Below are 21,458 nucleotides of genomic sequence, written 5' to 3'. Positions count from 1 at the left end.
TTAGGTATTACTTTTGTACTTTTCAGATTTTTCAAAATAAGAGACTAGTAAATCATAATCGTATTTCATTTCATGGACAAACCTGTAAATCGAGGGAGATTCAAAAACAACTACTAGATTGAGGAATGCAAGTTGCAACAAAGACTGTTTACGCCAATCTAGTGAAATAGAAATTTTGGGTAAAATCTAGAACACCTACATCCCGCCTTTTTTCTTTTTTTAATCTCGTGGTCCAATTTGAGGGTTAGCATTTTCAAGTTTTTATCTAGCATTGTTTTGAATTATTAACAATAACAATGATGGGGAAAACAGGAAGCAGTAGTTCAATAGGAAGCAAAGTGAAAAACAAAATTTACCTAACCGAATTGGTTAAAACACCAGGTTTCACTAATGAATACCATGATATGTATGACCCTGCTATCCATGGTGAAAAGTGTATCACAAATATTAGATATGCATTGTCCAGTAAGGTGGAAGATGCATGCAGGACAAAATTTACTGTTTTCAACCCAATGTTACAACAAAGAACATATAGAATCGCATCGTGGGATGTTGGATTGGGAAGCATAGTGTTACCTGAAGTATTCCCTTGCCCTGATTTTGTCGTGGTCTACATTGAAAATTATGATGAAGATTAAAAAGCAATTGTCAATAAAAACACAAAAGAGAAAATTATATCCATAAACGAGGGAGAATTTTCTCATTTGTTGAACCTAGGATTTGAAGCCCAAAACTCAAATGTTCAAATTGACCTTGGAAAGCTGGCAGGGATTATGAGAGTCTCGATCCAAGTCACAGAGATTCATTTATCAAAGCTCTAATAAAGAGTGGTACTGGTATTGTGTTGGATTATAATCATAAGCCTCCTTTTGATTCTAATATTTTTGTTCCATGGGTTGGGGATATTATTTCCTCGCTATCGTTTTGCCTGGGATTGGAAAATAATAGGGAAGTGGGTGCAAGCCTTCTTGAAATGATTTATAATATCAATTGTGTAGGTTAGCCAGTAAGATATAATTTTATTGAGCACATTGTTCAGTCCATGCAAAAATAATTACTAATGATCAAAAAAGGTTCATGTAAGACATTTAGGTTCTCATCCTACTTGTGCTATATCCTTCTATCCAAGTATCGTGCAATATTCGAGACCAACAAGCTTCAAATTGTGAACTATAAGATTGATGAGAAGACTGGGAAGAGAACAGAGTGTCCAATATATGAATGGACACCAAAGATAAGGATGCATGATAACAGAAAGAACTACAACCATTTTGTAGACTTCTTTTTGGCACCAATGTATAATGTAATTACAAGCACTTCAATGCCTAGGTTGCCCGTGTCTTGTAGAGATTGCATTCAACTCGAAAGTCAAATAGAATTGGCTGACTGGTTCTTCATGGAAGAATTCACTATGTTAAGGTTTTACGGATCGATAGTAAAACCATACATACTTGTAATACATGTGACAGAGAGGGTATTTGCATTGGAGTATGTACGACAATTGGAGAGCACAGATAGACACTTCCATGATTAGCAAAAGAAGAGCATATTTCCTTCCTTGCCTTTCTCATGTGGAGGGTTCACATTTGAGAGAAAAGCATTCAATGTGGCACATGATTTTTTGACAGTTTTTAACTTTGGTGATGAGGGTCTCTGGCAGTATGATCCAATCGATGTAGCTCAAGCAAGGCTTAAGAAAAATGGGAACTCTTCAGTGTTATATCAACATGAAAGTAAACTATTGCTAGAAAAGCTTAGAAACATGGACTCTTGGGATGAGGTTAAAAAAGAGATGGAGAAAACTACAGCTGACAATAACATTTCAACAGAAGAAATTTCATCACAAATTATGGCATTGCACACATAGAGGACAACAAAGGAGGGCCAGGGCATCCAAAATAGGAGGTCCTACAATTTCTACCTAAAATCTGCTAATCCATCTAAGAAATCTATTCCCAAATCAATTCTACAAGAATGTAAAGAGAGTTTTTGGACTCAAACCAAAATAAATGATTTTTGGACTATGAGGAAGAATCTCAATGAACCAAAGACCAGTGCAGAATTTGAGACCATCGATGAGGATGGAGAGTTTAGAAAATTGTAGAATATGGAGCATCCCACAACAGCACATGATAGGAGTGAAGATGATGATGAGTATGAGGTTGATCCCACTCCTACAACTACTACAGTCCCTAAAATATTAGGTGCAGTCAATGAGTCCATGAAAGAAAAACATAGCAAAGGGGCAAGCATTATGGAAAAAATGGGTTTTGAAGGTGGTGGTCTAGGTGTCAGAGGAGAGGGCATTTGGTATCCACTTCATGTACAACTTCCATCAGGGTCAAAATCAAAATCTCTTGTTAAACCATTCATTGGACTTGATTCTTCAGATTCATCACAGATAGGTATTACTCATTACCCTCAATGTCCACCTACATGTGTTTCAAGTTCAAATCCACAACCACCACCACATCATGGTATTCCCATTGGTGGTGAATCAAGTGCCACTACCACAGGTGGGGAATCTGGGGATAGTATTCCCATTATTGTTCAGTCAAGTGACGTTGTGATTAGTGAGGTTGGCATGGGTACTACTAGTACTACTAATACTAGTTGTCTTGTTGTTGGACAAGGGCTACAACAAAATATCTCTCATAAGAGGCCACTAGTGGTAGATACTAATATTATTCATAATCCTATATCAAATGCCACTGACACTACAAAACAATCATTTGCAGCTTCAGATCACACACCTAAAAAGATTATGAAAACTACACATGAAAGTGTCAGTGGGAGTGGGACAGGATCAAGAATTGTTGTTGGTAATCCTAGTCAGGCATTAGTTAAAACCACATGAATAAGTGGAACTGGAGCCTCTGCTATTCGTATGTCACCTTTCAAACATTCAATTGCTTCAACAAGCCCGAATTTTCAATATTGTGATTACTATGAAAAATATGAACACACAACAAAAGCAAAAAAAAAGAAAAAAAGAAAGTATTTCATAGGGTTTCTCTGACTGAAGTTTTAAACGAAGAGCCTGCAAGGAACAGGGTATTTCCAGCATATGACCTACAAAAAGATATGATGGAGTTCATGGTTGTTATGCCCCTGACCCCAACTAAAGATAAAAATCCACCACACAGTCAGATAGATCCCTCTGAATTTCAAGTTAGCACCCTCCAAATGGATTTTTCCAAAGTACATAATGTGGACAAAATTAGTGTGTCAAAAAGGACTAACGAAGTGGTCTACACTTCTCTGCTAAAGGTGGAGAGAGGAAAAATAAATTGGAGAAACAAATAGGAAAGTTACAGGTAGACCTGACAAACGAAAAATCAAGGAGGAAAGCAACAGATAGCAAGTGCAATGATTTACAGAAAAGGATAAAAAATTCGGGCTCTGCAGTAGAAATTGCAGAGCAGGAGAATATGGATGCAAAATTGAAAGATCTAACAGAAAAACTGGCTAAAAGCAGTAAAAAAATTGATGAGGAAAAAGCCCGTTTTCAAAAATTATACAAAAGTTACGAGTCTGTTGCTGCCGTGAGAAAATTACAGGACCTATTGGATCATGGGAAGGAAAAATAAAAACATTTCAAAGAGGAAGTAGACGAAGAAAGAAAGAAATGTGCACAAATGAAAGAAGACCTGCACAATGCAAATGATAAAATAAAAACTTTGGAGGATAGATTGAAAGATAATATGAAAAATACAACGAAGTATATACAAGAAAATATTTGGCGACAAATAATGCAGAGGAGTGACAAGTTGTGTGAATGGTTTGAATTGAATGAAATTCTAAGAGAAATTTATATGAAAATCAAAGGGCACTTTGAGAAGAGCATACATGTTTATTCAAAAGAGGATATGGTAAAAAAGATTCTGCAAGTAGTCTACAATTCCAGTGACAGCTACTTGGCATCCAAGGGAATTAAGAGCCACATTGATGCCACAATTAAGATATCATCTATCATTCAAAAATGCCAGAAACTAAGGGAAACATTAGAAGTTATGGAAAATTGTGGAAAAAAGATATTGAAGCTGCAAGAAAAGAAAAATAATTTGATTAAACTTGGTTTGCCTAAGACCGTTGACCCATCAAATAAATTCATTGGAAAAGAAGCTTACAGAAAAAGCATGGGGATAAAAATGAAGTCTGATTTAGACTTGCTTCCTAAGTAAACAACTCCCCAAAGCTTTCTAGAATTCATCCAACCATTTACAACTCTAAATTCGATATTGGATGAAACAATGATGTCAAGTCAATCTTCTAAATATGGAATGTTGACGAAGTTGCAGTTAGCTTTCCATAGTTTACAGAATATTAACCTTCCATCAGACGAAGAGTGGAGCACCCTACAAAAACTAGCACAAAAATCTTAAGAATCATAGTATGTATTGCACAATTTTCTTCGTTTACTCTTAATATCAAGGTTTTATGTTTTTTTTGTTTGGAATTTGGCATTGCTTGAAATAACTTTGTTTTGTGAATAGGAAAAAACCAACACTCGCACAACTATGATGCACAGTGCAAAACTTCAGCCACTAAATTTGTATTCTCAAATTCTCCCTTGCTTTAACATTTATGCATTTCTCTATTTCTGATTACTAGGTTTTAGGCACTGCTATTATCTATACTTAATTTGTCATGGTGTGAATTAATATTTAATTTTGAACTCTATTTTTTGAACAGGAGACATCAGAAATGTAGCAGATGTTAAATTGCTAATACGGCCTGTGATGGCCATATAAATCTGTGCTGAGTTTGTGATTTTGATGTTGAGTCTTCACATGTTGCAAACTTGCAATTCGACCTGAAGTTGTTGTTGCTCCCTTGTTTCTATAAAAGGGAATTCAGGGTCATTTGCAAAGGGTTCTGAAACTTTGTATTCACTTTTGCATGGACATTGAAGAATCACACAAGAGCTGTTGTTGCTCTCTTGTTTCTATAAAAGGGAATTCAGGGTCATTTGCAAAGGGTTCTGAAACTTTGTATTCACTTTTGCAGTTTGCATGGAGAATCACACATATTGGTGTATTACTATTGAATGAATTGTATCATATGGCTATATTTTGAAAGAATTAATGAAAATCTGAGTTCTCGACATGTGTATTACTATTGAATGAATTGTATCACATGGTTCTGAAATGTATCACATAGATTTGAGACTCAAACATGTCTAAATAAACAATAAACATCTTTGTATCAATAAACACATTATGGTATTTTTTTATGCTTTTTTAAATATGGAAATAGAAAGTTGAAAAATACAATTACAAATCAATATTAAATTCTAATTGCAAAAAGTAATATGCTTTTGTAATATGAATGATGAGATATAGTAATAAGATTAATAAATAACAATCTCTTACAGTTGCCATTCACCCTCATCAAATTCAGAGCTTTCTTGATTCTTGTCTGTGGTTTCTTCACTCTGAGTCTGCATACCTTCACTGAACTGCATCTCAATGCTACCAGTAGGTCTAGTACATGACTCAATAGTCTCACTGGCACTTTGGTTTGAAGTGTTTTCTAGACCTCTTCTTTCACATTTGGACCTCCAGATTTGCAGTGCCCTATCATAAGGAAAAGTGTGGACATCATACCTAGATGTATAGAGCCTCAAGCAATTTTCCAAATTTTTGTCTAGTTTGTTTCTTAGCTTTGATTTTAGGAACCCCAAAGCACTAAAAACACTTGCATCTTCCACCGAACCCAATATCATGGGAAGACATAAATCAACAAGCTTCACATATTCTGGCATTGAATCACGCAACGCTGAGTTCTTAGCTATAGTTTTCCAAAACCTTGTTACTAATCCCTCTTCATGGGGTTTCTCCATTTTTCTCTCATAATTTATGCAAAATGAGATGATTTCTCTCGAAGATGAGTTTCGTATAATATTCCATTTATAGTTACTCCATTCAATTCTCTGGATGTGCAAAATTGTTTTATCAAAATCAGTAGCTTACTTCGAAAATTAGATGCAATGTTGAGGCTCCAATAATGAGGAAACACAATAGACATGGCTTTGAGAAGGTTGTCAGGAGGGAATTTGCTTCTAATTTGTGAGGAAAGATCATATGCAATTTTCTTCACAGAAGTAGTTACAGTTTCAACAATCTTGTCAAAATCTTCCCTTGTAACTCTTGCTAGTTGCTTCCTGGGGTGCTTTCCTGGTTCCTCGGGGTCGACCATGGCATAGAAGTGCATTGGTATCTCAACTCCGCATACATTGGCACATGCCTCCCCGTCTGCAGCGATTTGTAAAAAGTTATCAGGATTGTTCAAATTTGTGAGTGTCCGCCACTTAACAAATTTTTCATCAGATATTGTTGGTTGATTTCGATAGAGATTGTTGAGGGTCATGCATGTCATCTTACGCAGCGTAGCATATTCTGTAATATATAGAGCTCTTTTTTGGGCAGCCTTCATAATATTCCTCATTTCCTCTAGCATGGGCAGAAGAGTTGCTAAAGTTAAGAGTGTCTCTAAATTACTTAACCTCTGAAGAAGGTCAGGAAATTTCGGTTGATCTGATTCGTCGTGACTTGTGTGAAATAGTCCAATCAAGGATGGATATTTTGAAAACACTCGATGCGCTGGACCATCCAAAGAGATCCATCTGGTATCATTATCCATGAGAAGCTTGTTCCCATCAGTTATTCCATCAGCAAAGTGTTGAAATTCCAAAAATCGCTTGGGACTTCGACAGAAGCGTGAGTAAAACTCTCTGATTAAAATTTCAATTTTTTTAATCGAAGCAAACTTGCTCACAATTCCAAAAGCTAGATTCATTCTGTGAGCCATGCAGTGAATTGTAGTAATGTATAGTGCAAATGAAGTTCCAATCTTTGTACAAAGACCGTTCGTGACCTTGTATTACTGAAGCTCCATCTGCTCCAACACAAACCAATTTTGTGGCTACTATCATGTCATCCATACCTCCATATTCAATTAACTTCTCTTTACTAGTTGAAATAAAATTTTCACTGTCGCACTCTCCTTCATTTTAGCAACAGATAGTAGATGAGGTTGGTGGGTATGATTCTCTATAGTATAAACATGCATGCATACCCATGAAGTATTTTCTACTGTCGTAACTTCATTTAAAAAAAATGCAATAAAGTTTGACTCTCTTATTTTTTCCTTTACATCTTCTTTTTCAACCTCTGCAAGACAACTTGCCCATTCCCATCCACTGTTCACTGACCGATGTCTATTAGGATAGTTAGGAACTTTCAAAAAGTGTAATAAACCACTAATTGATGGGAAGTCTGTCATAGCATGCCCTCTACTCAAAATATAAAAAACAACGCTTAACTGAACAACTTTTTCCAGTTGTTCTATTTGCATTGCTTTTCTAAAAGTAGCTTCAATAGAACCTTTAACTTCAGTAGACTTCGTCTATATTTTCTCATGAAAATAATACTCTTCGAAATTCCTCACATGCTTACATTCCTCCTTTGTTTTCCGTCTTATCACTTATTTTTCAACCTCGTCTATCATTTGTTTTTCATAAACTTTACCCATATACTTTTCTATGGTGTCAAATTTTAGTTGCAACCTAATTTCCTTGTTATGTTTGCAAGTGCAAATCTTACACCTGCATTCTATTGGAGGCTCACCTTCAATTGGATTCTCCACTGGTTCAATGAATGGATACTTTGATGCCCAATTAATTTAAAAATTCCTCATTGACATATCCTACTCTCAATCCTTTTTTGATTGTGGTTCACCCTTTTTTGATCTGGCTTTTCTTTTCCCCTTCCGTGCATTATCATCAATGGCATTATCACCCAAGTCAATTATATCATTCCAGCTAACTTAGGCATCTACCAGATAATATTCTTCAAGATCATCCTAATTTGAGATATTAGGTTTGTCGTTGTCTTCAACATGCGGTGTAGGTGGCGAATTTTGTACTTGTACTTGTGATGATGCACCTTCCTAATTTTCACCACAATCTTTTCCAATGCCAAAGTACGAAGACAACGTTCTGATTTTTGTTGGCCTCTCATGGCCTTCCCCACATTCAAGTTTCCTACCCCTCTTCCTGTTCGACATCTCCAGCGAAATAAAGGCTAGCAAAAAAATATCAATTTGTTGAAGAAGCAATAATAAACTATAATGTATAATATATATTTCATTGGCCCTATGACCTACAATCTAGATGTCTGAGGTCTGAATGTCCCTCCTGAGTCCTGACTACTTGGCATTGACGGGTCACCACTGAATAAAAATGAACTAAAAAATGCAAACAAATATAGATAAATTTAGAATAATATTATAACACTTCAAAAATATGATCGCTCACCTTTAGGTCACTAGCAGTCGCCAATGCAGTTAACAACAATGATTTTCCTTGGTCTGAAACTTTGCTATTGATCAAAATTCAGAGCGTAGAACCCACTAGATTGTGTTAAGATACATCTGATCTTTGCATGTATTTATACCAATCCTTATATGGCGAATTCCGCGGGAATTTTATATGGTATACAAATATTTAGCGAATCTCGCGTAACTATAACATGACATGTAATTTTTGAGGCGATTATAGGTCGTCCAAATACGACTTATGTAATTTTCGAGGCGATTATAGGACGTCCAAATAATTGGCAAATACAATATAGTTGGTGAAAGTCGGGGTGAATGGAGACACCTGTCAACAAAATGTTGGGTGAATTGGGTCCTCCTGGCTAACAAACCTTCACATGCCTATAGGCGAATTATGGTCATCTATTAAGGAAACCTCAGAGAGTGTAGGCGAAAAAATTAAATTTACTGTGTGTCCACCGTATATTGTATTGGCGAAATCATCGCATAGAAACATTTAATTGCCTAAAACATATGGTGATCAGGCCGTGACTTTGACGGAAATTAATAATGTTCTGGCGACATGGCCACCCCCAGTCGGTACAAAATATTCGCCATTTCCCAAGTCGCCGACGTGAAGAATTCGCCATTGGCGAATATTCACCACTAAAGTAATCTCTGGGCCTATCACAAGACAAAGCAGATATGGTTTGTTCTTTTTATCTCATCATTGCAGTGTGATCTAATTGCTACTTGTAGATGTTGCTCCAACAACCATGGTGTTATTTTTAAACAAGATAGCAAAATAAAGTGTTCTTTTTAGCCAAAAAATTGCAATAATGAACTTTGAGAAATTTGAAAAACTTTGCAAGAAAACAAGAACTTGAAATTTGGAAAAGATGGATTGTTCTTTGTTCCTTTGCAAAATGAAATGTGGCTTGTCCTTTTTACCCTTTGTAACAAGAAAATGAAATCTACTTGTTCTTTTTAAGTTGCACCGAAGACAAAGTGAGCTACTTGCAAAAGAAAGGTTCTTTTTGTTGTTATTTTTAACTTTTTGCAAGAAATGAAAGAAAATGAAGTTCTTTTTATGGCACCAGTTGAAATGTGAATTTCTTTTTAATATAGCACCAAATGAAGTGTGGAATTATTTTTAACTTTTGCAAGAAAAGAAAGTGTGAATTATTTTTACCCTTTGTAAAATGAAAACTTGAAAAAGTAAAGTAAAAACCTAATCTAACTCCATTGTACCTGCAAGAAATGTTAGCACCTACAAAACCCCTTTGAAAGAGTAGTCAATATTGTGGGCTCACAAGCCTAAAATTTGCCTTTGTGTTACAAAATTGGCTCTCTACCTATTACAAAAGCATTACTTTGGTGAAAACAAAAGCGCCAAAATAGAGAGAAAAAGTGCTAAACTAGATCAAAAGCGCTAGAATAAGTGACAAAAGTGCTATTACAGAGCAAAAGCGCTAAAATAACTAACAAAAGCGCTAAAAACTACAGGATAGGGATTTACAAAAGCGCTAAAACACATAACAAAAGCGTTAAACCAAGTAACAAAAGTGCTAAAACACATGTTGTGCGGGGAAAATTTACAAGGTTCAAAATTTTTAGTAAAATTTTTAACTTGTTAGTGTTGAATATGGGGTTTTAGCCCCACGGTGGGTGCCAAAATGATGCACATGAAAGGGGACAAGAAAAACCAAAGCTCAAATGTCAATAAGTTAGTATCAACCAAAACTAAAACCAAATGAACTTTAAACTTTCCAAATGCACACCAAAAGAGATTAAAAAGCATATAATAGAAGCAATAACAAGCAAAATAAGAGAGAAAAGACTCCTTAAGAAGCTACCATGATGCTCTTGATGTTTTTCCTTTGTTCTTCTCCTCTCCAATATCCAAAAGATTGATTGAGTGTAGCCCTTAGTTTTAGCATGTAGCAATGGATACCAAATGAAGGATTGAATGGTTGAAAATGAACTCCTATTGCTATGCAAATGCACAAATGGAATTGGTATGAGAAAGCTAAGTAGAAATGGCTATGCAACTATAATAACAATGTTCAAGATGCTTCCTCCTTTGCTTAAGGATGGGGGTTCCTTTTATAGGAAAAATGGTTGATTGAAGGGTCAAGATTGATTTGGCTTATGGAAGGCTAGGATTGCATGAGGAGGTATGATCCTTAATCCATGTTTGCAACTTCCACCAATGCAATGGTGACAAGCAGCACTATGAGAGGGTTTGAGATGAAAGGGAAGAAGCATTAAATTCTTGAGGAGACATGAGGGTAACCTCATGTGGTTGGGTTACTAGATAAAGGCTTTATCCAATGGGTAAGCTCTTGTGCAAGGGTTACCCATGGTTAGGCCTTGGTCAAAGGGACAAGACCCATGTGGGGTTAGTGTGTTGAATAAGGGAAGCATTTAAGACTTTGTAAGAGTCCTAAATGGGTGAGATGATGGGTTGAGGGTTAATTTGGGATTAGGATTGTGCAAGTGATTAGAAGTGGGTTTAGGCTAATTTAGAAGGGATTAGAATAATCTAGAAGAAGGGTTAGTGAGCAAGTGGGCTTTGTAGGAGAATGCAAGTGGGTGACGGTAAATAGGATTTAAATAAATATTTATTTATTGAAATGTGCATGTGAATTTTGGATTCTATTTAAATAAATCTTAATTTATTTAAATGAGAACAAGGGGGAATTAAATAAATTTAATCAATTTATTTAATAGTTGGATTATAGTTAGTAATTTTAATTTAAATAAATTTATAAAGTTTATTTATTTAAAATAGTAGAATAAGGTTGGAATGAATTAATTAAATGTAAATTTAATTAAGAGAAGAATATTAGTGCATTAAAAAAATGTTAAATATTTATTTAATTTAGTGGACAGATTTATGTGTCTTATCTTTCAATGTTTTCCTTAATAAATATGTTGTCTTCCATCTTTCTAGATTGCTATAAAATTTGTACATAGCAACAATACAAGCTAGCTACTATTACAAACATTCATATGTATGGCACCTTTTTCTATATGTATGACAATGATTTTAAAATGCGTTGCATTAGTAAGTTAAATTATTTTTAAATTTCTACTTATTTTTTGCATTCATTTGCACCATAATGATTGGTTTGAACTTTGTTTTCTACAATCTGTTAGTAGCTATATCTTTAAATTTGTCAAATCTAAAACTCTTCCACTTCCAATTTTACAACTTTGTGATGGTTCTGAATTATCACAACTCCCATCTCGTCACTTTACCAATTGCTATCTGATTATTCTATGTTTTTCTTCCATGTAAGTATCATGTTTCCCTCCCCGCTTCCTTCTTCTAGCTTTGTTTTTTGTTTAATATATTCAAACTTCACATTATAAGTTTTTACAAAAAACCACATAAATTAATTGTGTATAGTTTTCCCATTAAATAATTATTTTTGGCAGCTACCTATACTTATCCAACAACTGTCAACCATATGTAGATACATTCATTCTTCATTTTGTGCATTGCAAGGTAACTTACATTATTACTTGTCTCATTTTACATTACTTCAATCCATTAAACTTCCTTAACATATATTTTTCTCCTCAATGTGTATTTATTTTCATTTACAATCTTGCTTCTTACTTTTTTTGTGTCTTGTTGCCTCTTTATATGTACTTACTTGTAATTGTCAGCTTCATTGAAATATTAAAATCTATTTTTGGCAGCTTACTTCAATTATAAAATGCATCTGAACCATATCAAGTTGCCATCATTCTTCATCGTCTCCTTTATAAGGTAACTTCATTTATTACTTCTTTGTTTCAACAATTCATAGTTACATTTATCTTATTCAAAATTTACATAAATTAGAATTATTTCATTCTTTATAATGGCAAATACTATTTTTAACAACCACACATACAAAAATTACCTACTTCAGTAATTTCTAAGCTTCTTACATCTTTTGTGTGGTCTTGCTTCTTTATATATTCTTATAGCGCACCACCGTTATCATTATAAATCATTTTTATCATACCCTGCCACTATAATTCTATATCACTATGTCAAAATAAGTAAGTTGTTATTTCTTTTCCGTACTTTTGTCCATGCTCCTTTTTTAATCCCTCCTCACGTAATCCCATTTTTTAACTATCTTTTCCACAATTGACTCAATGCTAATTTTTATTATCATTTCATTGTTTTAGGTGGCACAGATTGGATGATGTAACGACCAACAATTCTCTTGCAGTCAATCTATCATACAAATTTTTCCATTGTTATGATCTTTTCCAAATTTTCAGGCTACTAGATGAAGCCTCTTATTTAAGTTTGACGTACCTTCAAATACTAAACTTTTGGATACATTATATTCATAATAGAATTCATTATCTATCTACTATTTTAAAGTTTTGTGTAATCTAAATAAGGCATCTCAACCTAACAACATGTTATTGTTGTCACTAGGATTTGCACCAGATGCAAATATGGAAAATATGCAATCCCATGCAACATGGGAATACTCTTAGGGTGTGGGTATCCTATAGTGAGAGTAGACCTCTAGATTATAGGCCGGATTCCTTTATGATTGCCTAAAACTAATTGAAAATTGACTTGGGAAAAGGGGAAAGAAGGATATGTAGAAACGGAAAAATTTAACTATTGCTGCTAGGTGATACACCAATGATTGAAAATGACTTGATATGCTGACAAACTCACAAGATATTCAGCTAATGAAGCTTATTTTAAGTCGCAACTCAAATACACATGTTTGTAAAATTGATTCTTATGAAAGGCTAGCTTACTCATGTTCACAAAAAGGAGAACAATGATGTTCTCACAATTTTGATGCAACAGAATAATTGACACAATCACAGACCCGCGTGCAAGAACATGCACTTTTTGTGCTAAGAATTTGAAGAAACCAAGGTCCAGAATGAAGGATTCCATAAACGAATCACAAAATTTTAATCAAAATGCTTACAAAAACAACACTTAGACAAAAAGTATCAAGAAGGAACTCAGATTCTTTATTCAAAAACAAGCAATTTTCTGCATTACAAATCTGTGGAACTCACAAGAAATGAGTTACAAAGCATGAACAAATTGTTGCCACTGCAGGTACAAAAATCCAGAACTTTTTTTTAAAACTGAGTGTGGAAGAGAGACTTATACAATAAGGCTCAAAAAATTCAAATTCAAATTTTGGCTCCAAGAATGATGTGTTGTCACCTCTCCTACAAATCAGGCATGTGACTAAAAGAGAACTGGCCCAAAATCTACATAAAGAGTTGTCAAATTGAAGACAACCTCTTGGGGTTGAATGCAACTAAAAATCCCTCCAAAATAGGGATGTAACTGATTGAAATAAGTAGTTAAGTGCCTCAAATCACTCCCTGACTCATACTCCAACCACTGGAACTCTCTAACTGAAGTCAAACTCACCAATTAGGTGGCCAAATCTCCTGATTTTTGCTCGACATGTTGACACATCTTTGATTAAACTCCTAAATACATGCAAAAAAGCATCAAAGCTTACTTAACTCCTTTGAGACATATGCTTTTCAAAAAGCAACATATTACATCCTCTGCATTAATAAATAACTTTTATCATCATGATTTATTTTATCACTTCAATAAAGTTTTACATTTTGACATCATATGCAGAACTTGTTGACCTGTATGTTTTAAGGCCTATAAAGGAATATAAGGTGTATAAAAATTTGGGCATGAGTTATATGAATAAAGCTTCTTTTACTTAAAAAAAGAAAAGACAAAGGCAAAATGCCTTTACTCCTAGTGGGCTCTTTTAGGGTTTGAAAACCCTAAAACAAATATCAAAAAGATGAAAACACTTGATCTTTCTTTCATTTTCTTCATTTTTGCATGCTTCTTTGAAGGTGCCGCCATGAGGATGCTTAGGGTTTAAATTGGAAGAACACTTTATAGTTGTTGTCGTTGATGAATTGTTGAATGTTTTTCTATAGGAATGCGTGGTGAGTTAATATTTGTTCCAGATCTAATCTTTTCTCTTTGGTATTTCTTTGCTCTCTGTAGATGTCATTGTGGATGGCTCTGTGCGTTAACATGTATACCCTTGTGCTCTGTAAATGGTACCTTTTCTTTGAATTGAAACCCTTAATTGGACAGTCTCATGCACTTTATTGTCCAAGTGGCTTTTACCAATGTCTGATAAAACATTAGCCCTACTGCCCACTGTCATTGTATCGAGACTTGCCTTGAGCTTTTAGCTTTGTGTGATCACTTACCCTATCTTTTGGTGATGATGCTTACTGCCCTATGATTGAGATAGTGCCTTACAAGATCATTCACTGTCATATACCGTTCTAATGGACTTTTGAATGCTCTGTCTCAGGTATGCTCATGAGAATGTTCTATTTCTTGACTTAAAGCTATCATCAAGTTGCTCCCTGCTGTATCTAAGTCACTGTTTTCTTATTCCTTGAAGGTTTTGAGAGGGATACATATATTGTTTGAAAGCTCTTTTCATTGGATTAATGGCAACCTTGTAGCACTATCCTGCTATGACTATGGTCTTAGTCTCCTATTCACTGTATTTTTCAATGATTGCATTCATTTTGCATGAATGACTATAGAATGAATATCTATACCTTTTACTATCACAAGATCCTTCATTAACTTGCAATACTTTTCTATTTTCATCATGCATACATCAAAGAACCAATCCACTGTCATCTCAATGTGCCTCAATTCCGGGACTTGCTATTTGACCTGTAACAGCCAATAACATGGCTCTGACATAACTTTGGAGATGTTGGTCACACTTGTGATTTAGGGCTATCTCATCATGACCTAGTTATGACTGTATTAGGTTTTCTCTTGACTTAATCTTCCTTGATCTGCTACTATAATCTAGGACTGAACTTTCACTTTGTTCAATGGTCATTTCCTCATTGTATTGATTGTCTTTTAAAAGCTTTAGCATACCACCCAAAAAATGTTATGACTGTGATCTTCTTGCTGTTCTTTGGTATACCCATGGTGCTATAAAAAATTGTTGCTCTAATGAAAGTGACTGTCATTTTGACTGAGATTTTGTTGCCTAGGACTGCATTCTTTTTTCCATGAATGCTTTGACTGCTCTACAACAATAACTTTGTTGTATTGATTGTCACCATGTCTATGACTGAGACTTAGTTGACTTCAACTTTTGTGTTCTATTTCTCAGTCATGGCTGCAAACCTCCATATAAATCATCCCAGTCCTTACATATTGTAGCTAGAGTACTTACTAGTAGCATCTTCATAATGTCCTTCTTCTTCATCAATCCATTGTGATAGTGAAATGCTCATGAAAGACCACAATAATAGTCATTGCTCATGGCTATTTAAGGATTCATTCTATGACTACTCATATTGTGATTGTTTCAAAGGTATATGACTGTTATTGTGTGATTGCAATATCATTTGACTGTTACTTTGGATCAATGAATGCTCTTTGTTTTTTGAAGTTTGAAAAGTCAAATCTCTGTCATAACTTAAATCCATTATGGTGCTTTGTCATCATAGAAAGGCTGCACTTTATATTGCTTAGTACATTTGTCAGTGATTGTTAATGCTTTTCTAGGCTATCATTGTTATTGTACTTCTAAACAACATTCATTTACTGGTCTTTATTCATTGTCCACCTTTTGCATTCCCTGTATCTTCTCCATGCTTTCCATAGGGACTATGTCTTGTGGGCTAAAAGGCTGGAAACTTGTGTCCTATTGAAACTTTCTCTAATCTTTGTCACCTTCTTGTTTAGACTCTGTGATGAGATGATTTTCCTTTGTCTTTTGATCTTTGGCCATAACATACATGTGCAAGTCATTAAAGGTGCTTTGACTGTTAATGAACTGCATTATCTCCTTCATGCTCACCGTCCATTTATGTACAAAAATATAAATATGATTTGACTGTCATTGCATTAATGATTGCTGCTTTTAAGCCTTTTGCTCTTCAGTCTATCTTTAAAGATGCTCTACCCCATTTACTGTTTGAACCCATTGTGCATTTTATTACATCAGGGCATTCATACTGTAAAAATATTGTGACACTATGATCATTAATGCATGTTGCTAATGATCGCTCCTCTGTCTTATAGGTCTGAGATGACCTTGATAGTGATTTTCCTTGATGTTCTAATACATGCCCTACTCTTTGAGACTGTCATTGCACTGCTTGATTTTTCACTTGTGCGCATGCTGGGTTCAACCCTTGTGGGAGCCACATTTCAACCCACATGGTGTGACTTGATGAACAACAACATTACTTTTCTTGTATCTACACAATAAACAAACAAGTTAGATAAAAATGAGCATATATGATTTCTTCCTGATGATTTGATCTGGCACACTGATCCCTTAACCTGTATGACATACTAGCTGTTATGATGCACATGAGGGATGGATTATATGTTTGTAGGTGCATGTGCACATAATGAATGATGACCTTCATTTCTCTAACACATTGTTTCTCTCAGATGCAGGTACTCAAGGGCAACAGGGAAGCTGCAACTGAATGTAAGATGGGTTTAAGACTAAGGATGACACAAGGCCACTCAGACTGGACTTGCCATTTAGGCAATGACAAGTCACCCTTCCTTATGTGCATTATTACATTTATTTTTGCATCTGCAAATATATGATATTTTCTTCATTTGCACCATACCAGTTTGTCTCACGGCTTGTGTGAGACATTGTACATTCATATCAATAAAGATTACTTTTTCTCAAAAAATGGTGTACTTTTTCTATATCATATGCATTTGCATAATGAGATATGATAGTAATCTTCTGTATTCTTTTAAAATGTTCATGAATGTGATATAGCAAAATAAAAATGTACCTTTTTGTTTGTAAAAACATAACAACTCTACCTGATTGAGCTAGTAGCGAAAATAGGTAACTATTCATATTAGACTTCCTTTTCTATCTACTATTCTAAAGTTTTGTGTAATCTAAATAAGGCATCTCAACCTAACAACATGTTATTCTTTTGACCAGTTATTATTCATTTGTTGCAAAAACAGATACTCTTATCTATCTGAACTATTTAGTTCATTAATATACACTCAAATGTAAAGGTTGTTCAATACAAAGACTTACATCTTTACTACTTACACTTTTTGTATTCCCAATATTTTATTATAAATTTGTTATATTCCTCAATACGACAAAGTACTTTTATTTATTTGCTATCAAGCAAACACTCTTAAAGTCCAAAATATACTTGTCCAACACTCTTATGTTCACAATATTTTATTCTCTTTCCTTTCTTCTATTTCACTTAGATTTCAAATTTGCTTTTTACTTCTTCATAAACATCAATTAAAAATTATTCTATTCTACAATGTAACACAATTCTACTATTTATTCAATATGCAATAAGCTCTTGTTTTTAAAACACCCTTTAAATTCGTTTAAATGCATATAATTAACAATAAGATTCTTATTATTACAAACGATACATTTAATCATTTCCATCAATATGCAAACTTTTATTGCATTATTTAAACAACCATTACTATATTTGTTTAATTTTATTACACCTGCATTATTTACTTATAAAGTTTATCGATTAAATTAACTTTTTAAGATTCATCCTTGGTACATACTTGCATCCTTTTTTATATATATATACATATAGTTAGTTAGTTAGTTATTTAAAATTTTAAACATTCAACACTATTTAAAACATTATTTTCTAACACCCTAAAAATCCTTTCAACAAAATTAATCACATCATAATAAACCTTTTTAACATAATGTAGCTTTTAAATTTATACAAATACATACTATAAACAACAATAAATATTTTATTCATAAACACTTCTAAACTATTATTACTCTTCTAACTATATACTATTTGATCTACTATATCACACTTTTGGCATTACACCCATTTATTCATAAACACTACTAATTTATTATGACTTTTAACTATAAACTATTCTACCTACCATATCACACTTTTAGCATTACACCTATCTACAACATTCACCACTATTAATCCTTATTGAGATCTTTAAACAAACAAAAACATTCAAAAATTAAACAATTAGGTAGAATTCTTGTAAAAATATTAACTTGAAGCATTTTACATTTGCTATTACTTTTCTTTTGATTCAAGAGTTTTATACATAAATTAGGGGAAAGGATCCAGTAGTTGTGCACCCTAACTTTGCGCTTCTCAAAATCTTAATTGGAAATTTCAAATCACTTCGATTTTTTTACAGCAGCTTACTTGGCAAGTCCCCTGCTTATAACTAAGGTTTCAGGGCCACATCATCAAATATGATGCCACATCAGCATGCTTTTTGCCAAGGTGTCCAAAACAACCCCCCCAAAAAGTGAGACCAATAGGCGTGCAAAAGAGACCCCAATAGTTGTGCAACTGACATGGCATCACCTGATTGGTTACTTTTTACAATATTAGTACATTTCTTAACAACTATTGGTACATTTCCTAACAACTGTTGGTACATTTCCTAAAAAAAATTGATATTTTTTGTTTCAAACAATAAGTTTTATTTGTTCAATTTTTGGAACAAAAGGTATCAACAACCCTCACAACAATTGGTACATGCTCAACTACTGGGTCCTTTCCCCTAGCTCTTTTTTCCAATAAACTTAAAAAAAAAAGATTATTCTATAATTTATAAAATTCTTTAAATTTTTTTCATATATATAACATTTAATGAAATGAGATATACACACATTAAAAAACCTACATTGCCTTTCATTGCTACTATTTTTCACATATAATACCAAATTTGCCATTAGTTGCAAACTTGCAGGCAAATAGAACGTGCAACTGCTAGTTATTAAATTAAAAAAATTATCTTAAAGAAACTATCAGACCCCTTTTTATGACTGCATGGACAATTCCGAAATTTTGTCCATCCCGTATCCATATTGTTACATTGATCGTGTTTAATAATTAATTTATAGTTAAAATATAACAAATATTTATTTTTCAATTAATTATTAAACATGATCAAAAGCAACAATATGGTTGCTGGATTGACGTTGCCCAATTCGGGCCTACATTAGGAATAACGAAATCCAGGTCACTGTTCTTTTGGAGTTTCTTCCCCCATATCTAAATTCGGCGGCTTCAACGACAAGTTCTTGCCGGTGGTTCTTGCCTTCAAAAGAAACTCTTGAATAGCTTGTCGTGGAAGCCATCTCTTTCTTTCTTTTTGCTGCCAACCAGTCCTTTTTCTTAGCACGTACTAATCGGAAGATCATCGTCACCAAATAACTCTCGCTTGCCACTGTGCTGACCAGAATTCCTCGATATTGTTACCTGTACTATATGCCAGGAAATTAAAAAGCCATGGTAACCTGTGGTGCCAGTTCCTTAGCCTACAATGGCTCTCTGTGCGCCTGCAATCCAGGCCATGTGAATTTTTCAAGCGGCTGCAAATTGTTCAATACGGATACCGGAAATTGGACCAGCGAATCAGGGGTTGGGGCTAACGACAAGAATGGCTTTACTCAGACAGTATTCTCGTTCAATTCGCTTAAAAATGTTACACAGTCGCAGGCACTATTTCTTGAAGTCACCACTTTAGCTGTAGTGTTGTGGTTGGTGTTATGCATCGTGCTAAGATTTTGTCCTCTCAAAGATGGTCGCACACGGTGGTTTCAGCTGCGCTATTGGCTCACTCGTCTTGATTTCTTCTTTTCCACTCGTCATTGGCTGGTAAGATCTCCCTTCGAATATTTTTTCCAGAAATTGAATTTTCATGGTGCAAGAATGACCTTGATCACATATTACCACCAATTGAGCAGTGATTGTTTAGGAAATTTCCTGTTTTAGAGTTCAGAGGTCAATTTGATTTAGCGAAGCCGAAGTCTCACTTTAGGCTCGATCCTCAGAGTGTATGAAACTTCGCTGCCCAGGGACTCAACCCAGCCCTGCAAACAGTTTAAGCTCAATTGTCTCATCTCTGTGTATATAGAAAGAGGGTTTGTCCTATCCAGTTAAGAATTGACTCAAAATACTGTCAACCTAAAGTGGGGAGATTAAACATCTTATCTTTATGTATCTGGCAGTAGGGTTTGTTGTATCCGCTCGGAAGTTGTATCGAGAGGTTTTGATCCCATAGCGGAATATAAATAATCTCATCTTCTACTTGGCAAGAGGGCATGTCCTATCCAATTGAGTATTGGCCCGAAGTATTCTGATCTAAACGTGGGAGGATAAATAGTCATACCCTAGGATATTGGGCGAGAGAATTTGTCCTATCCAACCGGGAATCGACGAGGAAGATTGGGACCTAAAAGTGGGAGAATTTAATATTGTTCACTGCATCCCAGCAAGATAATTAATTCTATCCAATAAGGTGGTGGTTTGAAATATTTTGACCCATTATTGGGAGAATAAATAATCTCACCTTTGGGTTCTCAGCAAGACGGTTATTCCCATCTTATTGTCTATTATCTTGGAAAATTTTAACCTGGTAGTAAGAGGATTACTAGTCTCAACGCTGTGCCCCTGCCGGGAGAGTTTGGTTTACCTAATTGGGCATTGGATCGAAAGTTTTTACCCGACAGTGGGAGGAACTTCATTTGCAGTCCCAGGGACAGGAGGACTACTTTTAATGGCAGGAGGAATCTGCCATAATCCTGGTAAAGGGCCTGTTCTTTACCTCTGCATATCCAATAAGAGGGCACTTTGTACCACTCAATTGGGGCTTGAAGGATTTTGAGAAGAACAAGAGGGATTCCCATTACGAGTGTAGTTAGATGAGCATTTGATGCGTGCGTTGTAGCGATGATGCTTAAGTGAATTAAGTTCTACTCTACCTTTAGATTTATATCGGCTGTGCTTTGCAGCAATTGATTTTAGTCTTGATGGAAGTGGATTGATTCTTTGACTGTGAATATATAGGTTGGAGTGATCGAATGTTATGCATAGTGCAAATACATGGTAAGGCTGCAAACTACAGCCATTGGGTGGTGTACTCTGTATGTATCAATTTCTTTAGTGAGATGCCAATTTCCAGCTTTTGAGGCACAGGGCTCAACGCTTAGCATGCACGGATTAGGACATCTGAGTTCAAGAGCTTGCATCTGGAGAAGTTCCATCCGAGTTTATCATGCACTTGTTAATGGAGGACAGCT

The 21,458-nt window shown here is 34.8% G+C and overlaps 1 protein-coding gene across 2 annotated transcripts in view; it reads left to right on the top strand.

Annotated features, from left to right (window-relative positions):
• The first annotated feature begins 19,372 nt into the window (after positions 1-19,372).
• The window catches only part of LOC131055532 (uncharacterized), an 87,698-nt gene continuing 85,612 nt past the window's right edge, over positions 19,373-21,458 (top strand). For both annotated transcript variants that reach the window (XR_009108396.2, XM_057989998.2), the window contains exon 1: positions 19,373-20,034. Coding sequence is in view for 1 of the 2 variants with exons in the window: in XM_057989998.2 (XP_057845981.2) it covers positions 19,666-20,034 (369 nt within the window). In the remaining variant the exon portion in view is untranslated. The remainder of the gene's footprint in view (positions 20,035-21,458) is intronic.

This window comes from Cryptomeria japonica, chromosome 10, assembly GCF_030272615.1.
Source record: "Cryptomeria japonica chromosome 10, Sugi_1.0, whole genome shotgun sequence".
Lineage (NCBI taxonomy): Eukaryota > Viridiplantae > Streptophyta > Pinopsida > Cupressales > Cupressaceae > Cryptomeria > Cryptomeria japonica.
The sequence above is the reverse complement of the archived record's forward strand: the minus strand, read 5'-3'. Positions and strand labels throughout refer to the sequence as shown.